This window comes from Protobothrops mucrosquamatus, unplaced genomic scaffold (assembly GCF_001527695.2).
Source record: "Protobothrops mucrosquamatus isolate PMUCROS unplaced genomic scaffold, P.Mucros_1.0 scaffold1795, whole genome shotgun sequence".
NCBI classification, from domain to species: domain Eukaryota; kingdom Metazoa; phylum Chordata; class Lepidosauria; order Squamata; family Viperidae; genus Protobothrops; species Protobothrops mucrosquamatus.
In genome coordinates this window covers 265,415-280,259 of record NW_015387933.1, presented here as the reverse complement: position 1 = coordinate 280,259, position 14,845 = coordinate 265,415, and the positions used below count along the sequence as shown (strand labels likewise).

At 39.5% G+C, this 14,845-nt stretch overlaps 1 protein-coding gene across 1 annotated transcript; it reads right to left on the bottom strand.

Moving 5' to 3' along the window:
• Window positions 1-1,687: 1,687 nt before the first annotated feature.
• Window positions 1,688-8,981, bottom strand: TGIF1 (TGFB induced factor homeobox 1). Its single transcript, XM_015823192.1, has 4 exons — window positions 8,968-8,981; window positions 7,506-7,590; window positions 4,728-4,901; window positions 1,688-3,111 (listed from the first exon to the last, which is right to left on the bottom strand). The coding sequence occupies exons 1-4, from the start codon at window positions 8,979-8,981 to the stop codon at window positions 2,563-2,565; spliced, it is 822 nt and encodes a 273-aa protein (XP_015678678.1). The 3' UTR covers window positions 1,688-2,562.
• Between the last annotated feature and the right edge of the window lie 5,864 nt (window positions 8,982-14,845).

Below are 14,845 nucleotides of genomic sequence, written 5' to 3'. Positions count from 1 at the left end.
CATTTCCTCCAGCAGCTTCAGGGGGTTGTTAAATAGCATAAGGAAAAGGATAAGTCTTTGTGGCAAGACGACTATTTCTCCCCATACACCAACTGGAACTGCTCACTTAGATAGGAACAGAATCATTGCAGAATTGTATCTCCAAGTTCAAATCTTAGCATACATCCAGAACATTGCCATGGTTGATGGTATCAAAAGCCACCAACAAGTCTAAAGTATTAGGACAGACACATTGCACTCTGATCAAACGAAGATAATACACAAGGACAACTAATACAATTTTCATCCCATGCCCAGGCCTGAATTTCAACTGCAAGAAGTCGAGGAAATTTGTTTCTTTAGAATTCTGTTTAGATTCTAATTGCCTTTTCCAAAATTTTCCTTTAAAAGGCAAGATTAGAAATTAGTTAATAGTTGTCCTAAGTGGCTGGATTGAAAACTGGCTTTAGAAGAAGGCATACCGTTACTTTCCTCGAGATGACTAGAACTTCCCACTCTCTTAATAAACCTGCTGAACCACAAACATGGATCAATGTGGGAAAATTCATGTCAAAAAGGGCCCAATACACATTTGACTGATCTTGCTCAATCCAAGTCAGATCTTCTTGCAAGACATTGCCTTGGACTTCTTGAAATGGAACCAAGCTTGGAGCAAATGTGCAATATTTTATCTATAAACAAAGTTGTAAATGTAGCTTCATGACACCAGCAGTATCTTCACTGTTTTTCCCCAAATGGGAATGGGTATCCGTAAACAGATGCAAGTCTGCAGATATGGTAAGGGCAGAGAAATTGCTGTCCTATTTGTTATGGTATACTCCCAAACAGAGATAAAACTGTGATTGGTTAGGTGCATATTTTTTTCCACCATCACTTTGCACCATCTCTGCATTTGTTTCATCTTCTGCAGTTCCTCTACAGAAAGAATCAAGGAACTTGCTAGGTTCTGCAATGGAGGACAGAAATTTGGAAAAATTCCATTCAACTTCCTCACTATTTTCATGTTCCTGAGATTAGTGAGACATGCAAGAAAGCAGACTGGGGAAATCCTCAAACAATCCCCCCAAAGCCCAAATAGACCTTGAGTGGATTATTTCAACATTTCTGCAGAGATTAAACATGATGGCGAGATGCATGAAAACCAGAAAGTGACTTGACCACAGCAAAGGGCAGTTGTCCATTTTCAGATCACATTGCTGCACTCTGAAATAAAAACCAGGTTTAACATGTGACCATCTGTGTGTATTTGGAGGCGAAAATCCGGGTCCCACTTGAGAATGGCTAATATCTCTAGAGCAGTGATGGCGAACCTTTTAGAGACCGAGTGCCCAAACTGCAACCCAAAACCCACTTATGTATCATTGGGTGCCGGGTGGGCGTGGCCCATTGGGTGGCTGTGGCCCATTGGGTGGGCGTGGCTGCGGTGGTAACGGCAAACTGGGTGAGACTAAAAAGTTCAATCAATTCCAACTTTGCAAGATTTTTTTTCCTGCAAGGTTGAAATTGATTGATTGATTGAAACTTTTTTTTTTGCACACGGTGGCAGAGGCCTAAAGTGAAAAGGTTTTATAAAACCCAGCTGAAGATCTAGGACTGGGGCGAGGGCGCGCGTGCCCACAGAGAGGGCTCTGCGTGCCATAGGATCGCCACCACAGCCCTAGAGAATGAAAAAAAATTATGTGTTTAATAATCCTTTGGGGCAGGGTCATCTTAAATTCAGTTTTCAGATGGATTTCCTATAAGGCATTTTGGAAAACAGAATCTTAACAAATCATATTGAAATAACCAGTGATTAATCAATAAAACAATGGAATCACTTATTTGTGAATAAACAAGGAACTTGCATTTAAATGCTTACTTGTTTAAGCAGAACTGTCTACAAGCAAGAATATGCCATAAACTGTACTAAAGGAAATACATTAAGCTCATATAAATCTAACAGCATGTTTCATTGCCAGCAACTTATAATCAGGAGGACTACATTTTTTTAAAAAAAAATATAGTGTTAGAAGAACTGAATGTCTCCATGTTACAATGCAAATTTGCTATCTTTTGAAACACTAGTTCAACAAAATACTCAGCATAAATCAGCTATTAAAGAAAATATTTTATTACGTCATGAAAAAGTATAATCATTCAAATCCAAACTTGTTTTAAAATCTGAATTTTTTTAAGACAGCCTGTTGGTATATTTTGTTCCACATGGGAATGATATGAATACTAATCTTGTTACTAAATATTGCACAGTCTGAAAGAGACAAATAATGAAAACAAAACAAAATCACATGATCTTGGGAACCATCTCACATTATTAAAAAAAAAATCTACTAAGAAACTTTAAAAGGAGGAATTTGCTTCTACAGTAGCTTTAAGTTTATAATCTTGGAATGACTGGAATCCACTGAAGACCATTACAGGGATAGGAAGCTTCATTTCAGCAATCCCTTGTGCAAATAAGATTAATTAGAACAAATAATGCAGTTAAATCCTTGATATCATTGAAACAATTGTCACATCTTTCTATTACATCCCTGTTGGGGGAGAGAAAATATGAAGAACAATTTATGCCATGAGTTTTGCCTGCAATTCCATCTCTGCTGCCTGTTTCAGTGCAACATCCACCAGGAGCTGAAATCCACTGAAGTCCTGATTGAGATCTGGGGGAGTTGGAGGAGGAGTGTTGAAAAGCCCACTTTGTGCATTTGAACTAGGTCCCAACTTATCCTCGTGCAATAGGAGAGAGTTGTCTGTAAAGCTGGTAGGTGAAGCCCACTGAAGATCATCCGTGGTCTGACCTGTACCAGTGAGCTGATTGAAATGGAAAGGGACATCTTTCAGTGCAGTTACGGTGGTATGACAAATTACCGAGGGACGAGCCAGAAGAGATCCTGGAGAAGGAGCATTACAAGTCTTGTTTGATCCTGGGCTAGCAGAGAAAAAGGAGCTCTCAATCAGGGGGATGCAGTTTTTTGAGCTGGAAAATTCCGTTAGGTGGCCATCAATTACCTTGGTCCCTCTTCGTGAGATAGTAAATTGATTTGGGTCCTTCCCATCCTTCCTCAACATGTCAGGCAAAAGTCTGCGCCGTGCATTGATGAACCAGTTGCAGACCTGAGAATACAATGACACTTTCATTCTTACCTTCATTCAATTCCAATTATGCCTTGCATGAAAGCAGTTCAGCTAAATGCCTGAATCCCTTAAAGCTAGATTCCTGAACCTGATCAAAAAAAAAAAAAAAAGGCTGGCAAACAAGTTTTGACACACCCTAAAGACTCTTTCTTGGTTTGGCCAGCCCTTCCTCTCAGCAGAAAACCCAAATATTGCATTGAGTAAAGCCTTAAGTTTGGTTTTAAGTCTGAATATATGTAATGAACAAAGAGTAATCTTTGAGTAATGAACAAAGAGTAATCCAATTCATTACAGTTAGGTTAATTAACAACAGGAAAATATTTTCCTCTGAAACAGTAACTCCTCCCTAAAGGAGTTACTGATTTGCCTTGTTCAACTGACTATGTCAACAGGCAAAAGAGAGATTACCTCACCAAGTTTACCCTTGTTTGAGTATCAAGCCAGTTTCCTGGGCAATAAAAGAAAGTCCAACAGTCCTTTTTTGTTTACTGTACAAGAACTGTTTCTCTTTACAAAGAAAACGTGTGGGATACCTACAAAGAAATAATACCAATTACTCTCAGCCAACATGTCAAAACAAGATTTACAATAAACCCCATGAAATAGGCTAAACTGACACACTCCAAAAATACAAATATACTCATCACCTGTTACAAATTCTGCAAACACAATGTATTATTTAAAAAATAAATCAGGCAGTTAATGGATTGGAAGAACATTGTGTTTAAAATCCCACAGACAAAAGGAGTATTTGAAATTTTCCTTTTATGTTTTCATACCCTCCTCCCCTGTATGATTTAAAATTAATAATAAATGCCATTTGTTAGAAGCTTTCTAGTCTTGAAAAAGCTTCATATCTTTAAATTAATGCACTTAGATTATTTCAAATATTGCTGCAAACCTTATTTCAAATATTAGAAAATGCAACTACATATATATTTACAAAGCAAGTAAAACTTATATAGGGAATTATTACACATTCATCTTTTTTACTGGTTGAAAGGAGAAAGCAAAGCAACACTTAATTTACATACTCAGAACTGTACACTTTTTTCAGAATTTGGAACAAAAAACCAATCATTTGCATTCTTAGGTAAATCAAAGTGCTGATAATTAGACATGAACTGATTTCTAATTATGCAGAACGAAGTATTTCAGTAAGAAAGGGCACAGAGTTTCAAAGGTACTACATCCAGAAGATTTGGAAAAACTGAAATTCACATTCTTTCCATCACTATTACTTTGCCTCATGTAAATCAAGATTTCTCATCAAGCTGGAAGCTTAAATTGTCCTAATAAAAGGCACAGATGGGCACTGAACATTCATACTTATTTTAGGCACTGACCAAAAGGTTAGTCCTGAGTGAGGAAGCATCCATACCACTTAAGCTATGAACTTTGTGGGTCTACAGCAAAACCCAGGCTGAAATAGCACCTTTGTCAATCAAATATCAAGACATTTTTTAAGGAAAGTGGAAGCTAGTAGTCAATAGAACACTGAATATTAATTTTCTTAAAAGCAAAATACATAGTATTCATCAGGTAAACGAACCTGTCATTAGTGCCTTAAGCTTCACTAGGACATGCTTACATACCTGCAGTGTGGAAAGGTGCGTCTGTCTTGACAATAGTGCTTTCTCTTGTTCAGAAGGATAAGCGTTGTAACGGTGTTCATACAGCCAGTCCCGAAGAATCTGCACCGATTCTTTGGGCAAGTTACCCCGTCTCCTTCTCTTGATTGAGCAGGCAGAAGAAGAGACTAGGTCCCCCTGTAGGTACGATAGTAGTAGAAGGCAGAGTGACGGACTATAACGTCGTCGCGGATACTACGTGTACTTTTCCGTCCACACTACGATAGAAAAGATTAAGACGTAAAGAGATGAGCTTGTGCAATAGTGGTAGGAAACGTTATTTTACACCATTATACGTGGTTACTCCTAATCCGTCTTTCAGGATCAACAGTGGTGGCGAACCTATGGCACGGGTGCCAGAGGCGGCACTCAGAGACCTCTCTGTGGGCACACGCACTGTTGCCCCAGTCCTAGGCCTTCAGCTGGGTTTTATAAAACCTTTTCGCTTTAGGCCTGCACCGTCGTGTGCAAAAAAAAAAAAAAAAAAGGTTCAATCAATCAGTCAATTTCTACTTCTCGCAGAAAAAAAAGATCTTGCAAAGTTGGAATTGATTGATTGAACTTTTTAGTCCCACCCAGTCTGCCGTTACCACCGCAGCCACACCCACCCAATGGGCCACACCCACCCGGCACCCGACGATGCATAAGTGGGTTTTGGGTTGCAGTTTGGGCACTCGGTCTCTAAAAGGTTTGCCATCACTGTCCTAGTATCTTTCATTCTGAAAATCTGGGCAACTTGGGTATCTGTCTGTATACATGCAATGATTTGCTTTATTTGGAGAACCACACCAATTATTGTCCAACAATGTAGATATGCATATGGCCAATTTTCTTCAAAACCAACTCTACCACTTTTTACTAACTTAGAACAGTTTTTCAGAGCTAATTCACTTACAGCACTAAATTGTGCTTATTTAATTATATTAGCAATCCCAAAAAAAATAGCGTATATATATATATAGAGAGAGGGGGGGAGGCAGCACACAAACCACTCTCGCTGTCTATGAGAATAATAAAAATAAACCCACAGAATGAAAAATTCGCACTCAATTTTTTTCTGGAACATCAGCTGTCTCCCATTCACAGTTGACCTTTTTAAATTGCTGCTCTTCATTACGCTGACTTTATATAAATATTCTAACATTAAGTCATCTAAGAATAATAACTTGGTAATTAGAAGACATACTAAAATTAAGCCCAATAATAGCTAGATATGAGACTTCATGCAAAACAGTTAACATTTTGCATGGAGTATCACAATCTCATTTATGAATAGAAATGTCAATCCTACTTCTACAACTGTACTTGCAAATTAGCATTTAGCACTATTATACTGAGAAAAAATTTGTGAGAAAATGATAAATTATGTCTCAGAATGATATCCACATTTCCTTCATCTTCTCCCTGAAGTCCTCAAGAAAGGTGGTTTGCCTACATTAGAATGAAGTTTTTTGTTTAGTCTTTCTATAGGTACTACAGATAGTCCTCATTTAGCAACCATAATTGAGACCAGCAACCCCCATTGCTAAGTGAGGTAGTTACTAAGTGAGAACTCATTTTTTTATTTATCAAATTTGTACCCCGCCCTTCTCCTAGCGGACTCAGGGCGGCTTACAGCCAGTTAAAACAGATAACAATACAAAATACTAAATTTAAAATGTAATTAAATGAAATATTAATTATTGGCCGTTTCTTTTTAAAATTATTTTAAAACCAAATTAAAATACTCCTTAGGCCAGTCCTGCTAGCTTAAATAGCCATGTCTTGAGGGCGCGGCGGAAGGAGGGGAGATCCGGAATCACCCGGATCTCTGGGGGTAGTTCGTTCCAAAGGGTGGGGGCTCCAACAGAGAAGGCCCTCATATGACCACAAATGTGCTATCCGTTCTCCCACTCCCAAGTCCTTTGAAATGCTCACCCCACTGGTGCTGGGATAGCTGGCTTGAAACTGACAAGACAATCTTTGACTTTGTTTTTGCCTCCTAACCACTTCCCAAGCTCTGGGAATGCTCACCCCTGATATAATTAGCAAGAAGGAAATTAATGTTTCAATTGAATGTAATTTACATTCAATGGAGAGGAAGGTATTACAAGAGAGTAAGCAGGCACACAATGGGGAATACACATAGAAAGCAAGATGCTGGCCTTGGCAACCATGAGTGCACTGAACAAATGGCCTAGTGTATCCCCCACTGTGTACCTTCTTTTTTTCTTGTAACGTTTCCTCTCCAATCTTTCTACTCTGCAAACTGGGAGAGAGCAACAGGTCAGGCACAGGACAACACATAGCAACTGTAATCGCAATCCCATGACTGAAAGACACTGTGAGGGTCATAAATGTGGCCACTGGTTGTAAAGTTATTTTTTTCAGCACCACTATAACTTTGGGTGGTTGCTGAATGAGGCAGTTGGTAAGCAAGGACTACCTATAGTTCAATTATTCTTTTAGCACTTCTTTAACAGTGCTAACAGGTTTTATTGTAACAAGAACTCAGTATATTTTGGATTGGATAAAAAGGGGAAATGATTATAACTTCTGATCATAACTCCATCTCCATGAACACAGACATTTTCGTCCTATATATTGAAACACATCAGGAAAATGGTTCAATCTCTTGACAATGGCAGCCACACATCAAAACCTGTTCTTTCCAATAGAATAACAGAGCAAAACAGCTCCTCTCTCTGAATACTGATCTAGTGACGTTACTTTCTCAAACTAGTAAATACAAGTATTACTAACGGATTTAATTAATTCAACAACCTCTTGTGAGAAGGATTGTTCTTTTGCGCTGCCACCTTTTATTCTTTCTTGTTCCAAAGTAACACTGGAAATAAATTATGAAATTTATCCCCCAGTATAAATTTGAAAACTAAGCAAAGTTAATCAAATTTGTTAATCTCGACCGTTTTCTTTAGTCCGACTCTCAACACCTAATTTTTTTTATTTATGTCTTTTGAATAAGGTTACGTAGGGACTGCCTTCTTCGTCAATCCGTTCCTTAATCCAATAATAGTGGAGGTAAGATTTAGGAAAGGTAGGAGGTAAGGTGAGTGTACTGGATCTGACCTCGACGTTAATTTCCTAACCTATAACATCCAGAAGCCACATTCTGTACGCTTTCTCTGCTTTGCTTGTTCTAGCAACGGTCCTGTATCTTTTCAGAATGTCTGATGGTGAGGGATAACAATTGTGGCTTTCTTAAGCATAAAATACATTGATGGGAAAATTGCGCTCATTGTTTATCGGTGGATACTTTTTTCCTAGCAACTTCCAGGGTTATTTATGAACATAAACTCTGGTAACCCAATTTGTTATTATATTTTTTAAGAGATACTGTTCAATAAAAATTGAAACTTTTCAAGATAAATAAGAAATGCATTTGTATCTACCAGTGTCAGCATAACAGATCATGTGCAAGGCTAAGAATGAGATTTCTGGTGTTCAATTGTATCAGGTCTCAAGATCTAATTTTGGTCATGCTCTGTCACTAGTGTGTCAGTAAACCAGGTGATTACAATACAATAGGTCGGTGTTCTCTAAATACAATGATAAAGCTAACTGTTGGACCATTTATCCTGAAGAGAATACAGAGATTAACAAGGTGTCCTGCAACATAAATGAACCACCAGTTGAGAAGGGATTGGTGACAAGTTGGAAAGCAAAAGGAAAGGCCCCAGACATTTACTGTAGACGTTGATTGGTTTATTTGCATTTCCAGATATTTATCTAGCATATTCAGTAAGGGGGTGTGGTGATGTTTACAAAACTTTCTTAACCATTGCTGATTTAAACCTGGTTTAATCAACTAATTGACATTTCTGAGATCACACAGTATACCTAGACACAAGATCTGGGTTCATCCAACAGGGTTAGCCAGTTTGTGATCCAGTGCATCATGTGACCATAATATATGAAATCTGGGGTCTCTTTTCATTGTGTTTGATATAATTTATAATATGTCAACACATTCACATGGTCTCTTTCAATAGAGGGGTTTGTGACAGAAGTCTTCCCATGAATGGAACAAATGTAAAAAAGGGGGGCCATTCAATCAAGGTTTGAACTATACAAGGCCAGATTTTTTTTTTCATCAGTGCTCTTCCAGCAATAAATAGCCTAGGTTTCAGTCTGATACCGGTGTTATATTTCTATTTGCTAAAACTTTTGATAGCAGAAAGTAATATAAAAAGGTAGTTTATACCTTATAGAACCCATAGTAATGTGTCAACAGAATGGAATATTCCTTTTAAAAACACTTTCGTACTGTGCTGCCAGATAGTTTATAATATTGAGAGCTTATTGTTGTAGTAGTTCCCTGCTGTCCGGATGAATTTGGGACCCTACTTTCCATATAATAGTCAGATTCATGGACCGTTAGTCATTGCTCTTTCCATACACAGATAAAAAAATGGGAATTCATTCAGGAATGTAACAAAAAGCAAGTCAATGGACCCTAGTATATTACAGAAGATTGACACCAAAATGCTGAGAAAAGCAATCAAGCCAAACTAGTTCAGCTACCTGGAACAGAAGATTACCTTAAAAGTAAAGAAAAAGAAACAAACAAGTTTGAAACTTGAAATAAAAAGTGTTCAAAAGCTAGAAAATTTATTCTGGTCCCTTCAAAACAAAATATAAAAGTTGATCTCCTCCTCACCCTATAAACATAAAAAAAAGAAGAACCAGTAAAGCTCCTGACAGTATAAATAAAAATTAAAGCAAGAACAAACCTGCAGTACTGAATGGCCTTTGATCTGCTTACTTATTGTGACATGTTCCCTCTGCTAAGAGGTTAATGATACAAAACAGGTTTAGGCTAAACAGGAGAAAAATGCTATGCAACTTTGGGGGGGGGGCAGATAATGAGATTTCAATGAAGGAGCATTAACTCTTTGAACTGCCAGGAAAGAGACCCTGAATTTGTGCAGAAGCTGCAGTTACAGGAAACTACAGGGAGCATTAGATGCAAAGTAGTGTAGCTGATTTTTTTATTAGAGCAAAGGCCACATTGGTGCTGCCATGGCAGTGTTTACATTGGAGCGTTTGTGCTGATTACTAACAAGGGAAAACCAAAGCTAGCCTGTAATCAGTCTGTGCTCTGCATTTCCTGTTTTAACAAGGAACAGTTAAAAGGTGGTCTGACTACGCTGCCTGTCTCAGTGCTTTGTTATTTGTTTCTTTACAGAATTCTTGCAGGGAGAAATATTAATTTGGTGTTTCAACATAGCAGATTACAATTTTTACAATTTTCACATGACTTACTTGGTCATAATGTAACCAAAGCGTCAATTTTAAAAAAATAGCTTATTTTAAATTCATCTGAGGGCTGAGAAATATTTAGCTTAACACCAATTTAACATTGTACAACATACTAATGTACATATATATATATATAAGGGTTTTGTCTGTGTTGTTGAAATAACTTTAATGTTCAGCAGTCATTTATTCTTCTGAAGACAATAGTTTTAACAATACTATTTGTCTAACAAAACAAACCCAAAACCACAGTTATAATTTGCAGGTACATTATAAGGTCACTTTGTCCAAAGTTTATGGGCACAGTTGATTTTCATCTCATAGTGCAAGACTCAATTTGAAAAACTCCTTTAAAGACATGTACAGTATGACAGCTTGTCTAAATACATTTAAACCAGGACAAACACCTTTTATGTGTAAATTATTTACCTGTTTGCTTCTTTGTGGCCAAAAAGTTAACATGAAATTACTTCTTAAGCCCTGCCCACATCTGTAAACTATGCATGGTAAGAATATTAATTAATTCCTTAATTTTTGCATATTAAGGAAATGACAAACCTACTGAAAAATTGAACCTTATGAAATAGTGGAACTATTCCGTGGGGGGGGGGGGAAATATTACATGGGAAAGTGGTAGATACCAGCTGCTTTGATAAATTTTCAAAATGCCTTATATCACATAAGTTCACTTTGTACCATAAGCAATGTACAAAACTGCTTTCTCCACAAATCTCTTTGTGTGTGAAACTCTTATCTAGCTGTTTTGCAGAGCAGCTCAGTGATTTTCCAGAAAACACCTGCAGAATTTAAAAATACAAGCTTCAAATTATTCCTAATTTGAAAACTTGAAGTACACATGTGGTATTGACTCTTTCAGTGCAAGAAAGACAAAATTACAAAGAAAAATAGCAGACTTGAGACTGACACAAAAGTTATTAACTGCTAAGATAATAAATATTACTTGAAAAAATAAGAATTTCCCTAGAACTGACTTTCTAATAATTACAAGCATATAATCCTTCCAAGTTCATTTTGGCCAGAAAGTTATAGCACCCTACCTGTGATCTTTATTGTAGAAAGAACGTGTATCTAACTCTTTAAAAGTTAGAGAAGATTGTTTAGAGATTTGAATAGGAATATAGTTCTTCAAAAATCAACATGTTTTTCATTATAGAATGAAATCTCACCATATTTTAAAATAGAAAACTTTTAGCATAGGCAAAAAAAATAGATTAAGTATGATCCCAAGTTGTAGTGACAAAGGAGAAATTTTTGGACATGAAGTAAGAGGAAATAAATCCGAGATACACATAATCATTATGCTAAAGCTTAGTCACATATAACTCACAGTGTGTGCTTTCACAAAACAATGGTAACGCCAGATTTATCACAATTTGTGTAAGCATACATAAGTATAGTATACTGTGCAGTTAATAGATGTTTTAAGAACACTTTCACTGGTCAGTGAAACCGTCAGTGAAATTTGAAGTCTACTAACTCATTTATCCTTTAATATTTTTAACCTTTTGCATATTACTGACCACAGAAACTTACATCACCAATAGAAAAAAATACATTCATATAAAATTGTACAAATCTTTAGATTACAGCACAAATAAAATTTTAGACTTCTATCTAGACCACAAGTACCATCAACCATTCAACTTTTCAAAATGTTTTTGTTCTGATCTCTTTTATATTCCATGTACCTAAAAACTTTTCCTCTTTTGTGCTCTTTTTGATCAATTCTTCCATCCCTCAACTCCTTCCACTTTCTTTCATGCACTTAATGTGTTAAAAGTTTTTATTAAACATTGTCTGGCCAGATGGAACAGGCAGCATGCTTAAAGTTGACAAGACAGAAACTCCAGATTTAAACACACATGCACAAAACAGAGCATCTCACATCCCACCCATCCCCTTCCCCAAAATCTTGGAACAATGGATCAGCAGGAAGGAAATCAGCTCACCCCCACTGTTCAAAATAAAGAGAGCACAGCAGCAGTTACAAAAATAACTATACAAATTATCCAGTCTGGATTTTTTTTTTGGTCCAATAATGTTACAAATATGTTTGTACAAAGTTAAAAAGCAATTATATTTGTCATTAACTTCAGAGGTAGGCCACGGTATGGCTGGAGCACATACTGTTACCATTTAATGATTCTAACTAACTTGTTAGCTCACGTTCCTTTTATATTTCATAGTTACACGTCACTACACGAGACAGTTGCATGAAATGTTTTAGATGCAATTTCAAAAGCAAAAATAAGTTTCACAACCGCACACAAAGCCTAAATCGTTAAAACAGGAGTTACATGGTGTCTTTCCATTTAACTACCTAACTCTAAGCCACTGGCTTTTCTTTTTCTTTTTCGGAGTGTACACGCAGCTACTATTGTAACATAAACTACAGGTAGTTTACACAGGTAGGAAACTCTAACTCAGTGGGACAAATTATGAAAGAGCCATGACCAAAAACTATGCTGCTAAATTCACAAAAACAGCAATGCCTACAAGACATGTCACCATGTCCAGGTTATTTTAAAGTGATTTTCAATTATCTTGGGTAGCCCAGGCTTGCATCTGGAAATAGCCTATAAACTTGCTTTTGTGTCCCTCTTAAAACAGTGTTTCTCAACCTTGACAATTTTAAGGCATGTGGACTTCAACTCCCAGAATTCCACAGCCAGCTATGCTGGCTGTGGAATTCTGGGAGTTGAAGTCCACATGCCTTAAAATTGTCAAGGTTGAGAAACACTGTTTTAAAATATAAGCTGCATTTTTATTATTATTTTTTTTACATGTCCAGAGTCTTAAGCTTGGGAGATCCGCTCTCCAGGCTTTCTTAACCGATTTTTTGCAGAGGCTCCGCCCCTGGCCCTCTGCCCCCTCCCTATCCGACAAGCGCAAACAAAGAAACTACTTCAAGCGCACGCTGTTGCTAGTCTAGGACTTTGTTTTCAGATGCCGCCTGGCTCAATAAAGCTCGCGCTCTTAGTAGAAGGACGGGGTAGAAAAAGGCGAAAGAAGCAGGCTTCGAGAAAGAGTCGCGAGCGGGTCGGGGAGAGAAAACTTGGTTCGGACACAAACCAGGCCTGTTGGGAGACTTGTATGTTTGTTTGACAGGGCGCCAGCAGCCCGCGTTCTGTCCGAAGGGGGGAAGCCCCCTCACCTGCCCACCCGCGCTCCTCAACTTCGCGTTAAAGCTGTAGAAAGAAGCCCGGCTTTTTTCCAAAGAAATGGAGGGGCAGAAGTCCCAATCACTTCCACAGCCCCCTACTCTCTTAAGAGTTGCGTACACCCCAAGCCAGCATAGGCACGCAATTGTTTAGCAACGCCACGAGGTAGGCAAGCGAGGAGCAAGGCTTTTTTTTTCACTTGGAGCCGCTGCCGAAGCCGAGAGAGAGAGAGAGAGAGAGAGAGCAGGACAAACCTACTTACTTTTCTGAGTTTTCATTTCGGTGCCTTCCCGCCTTCTCGTGGAAAATCCCCCCCCCCTCCTTCTATTGCGAAGAAGGGAGAAAAGGGCCGAAAGAAACTTTGGAAAAGAGGGGGGGAAAAAGAAGGGTGGGGGAAAAGAAACGAGCGGAGGAGAGAAGGCAGCCTCCAAGCAGTCTTTTTTGCAAAGGCAGCGTCTGACGCGCGGGACGGACGGGGCTGGCTGGTGCAGAAAGTAACTTGAGAGTGGCCCCTCTCGCCGCTTCTTCCTTCTTTGTTCTTCAACTGGTGCTTGGCACAAACTGCTGCTGCTGCCGCCTCCGCCACGAGGTGTGCCCTCCCCCACCTCCCGGCCCTGACTAAGCGGCAGAGGAGTCAGAACTGCCCCTCCCCTCCCCTCCTCTCCTGCAGGCTGGCCGGCTGGCTGGCTGGCTGGCTAACGGCTTTGGGGGGGAGGAAGGGCGAGACTGTCAAATACCGGCGCTAAACCGAAGAGGAGGTTCCCAAGACGCAGCATAAACATGGGGAGGCGAGGAGAAAACCTCAGCGCTTCGCTTCCTAAGCAGTCCTAAGGATCGCTAATTTAATAAAAAAGGGGGAAAGGGGAAGTCGTCGAAGGGGGGGGCGCTTGAGGGGAGCGGAGTGAAAGGAAGAGCGAATATAAAATGCTTCAGGCGCCGGGGTTTCTCTGCCTGAAGCGGTATAAACACCGTATAGAAAGTTTGCGCCAATAGCCCTGCGGCCCGCTTCAGGAATCTCCTCAGGCGGAGACTGCTCCCGCTCCCCAAGCCCGCCTTCGGCTCGGTCAGCGCGGAAGGCCTCGCTGCAGGTTTTTCCGCCACTTCTTGGATTGTTACAGTCAGGTTGGCGGCCTCTTTCCATTGGCGGAGTCGTCGCAACGAGCCGCTCCCTGGCCCGCCGGAGAGAAGAGAGAGCGAGGTTTTTTTTTTCCCCTTTTCGGCCGCGCACGTAGCGGCCAGGTGGCTCAAATCTTGTTCCCCTTCCGCTTCCTCTGAGATCGCTGCAGCTCCCGCTCCGAATAACTCATTGCTGGGTTGAATAAGCCCCTCAAATCCTTTCCGCGAGTTTACTGGGGTGTGGGGGGTGGGTGGCGATTCTTATAAAAAAAAACCCGACCCACCACCCCACCCTCAATCCTATCCCAAATCTGCTGGGATCTACATCGCTGCGCTTTGAGGTACACGTGATCTGCTAACTTAAAAGAGCCCGGTTACAAGACGAAGCGTGTTGACTTGACTCGGGACAGGAGGTGGGGGGGGGGGGTTAAGTACCGCGAGAATCTCAACCGTTGCCTGAACGGTGCGGTTTCTTCCGTCTGTTCAGACTGCGAAGTTGGAGAAGTAAAAAAAACAACAACATTA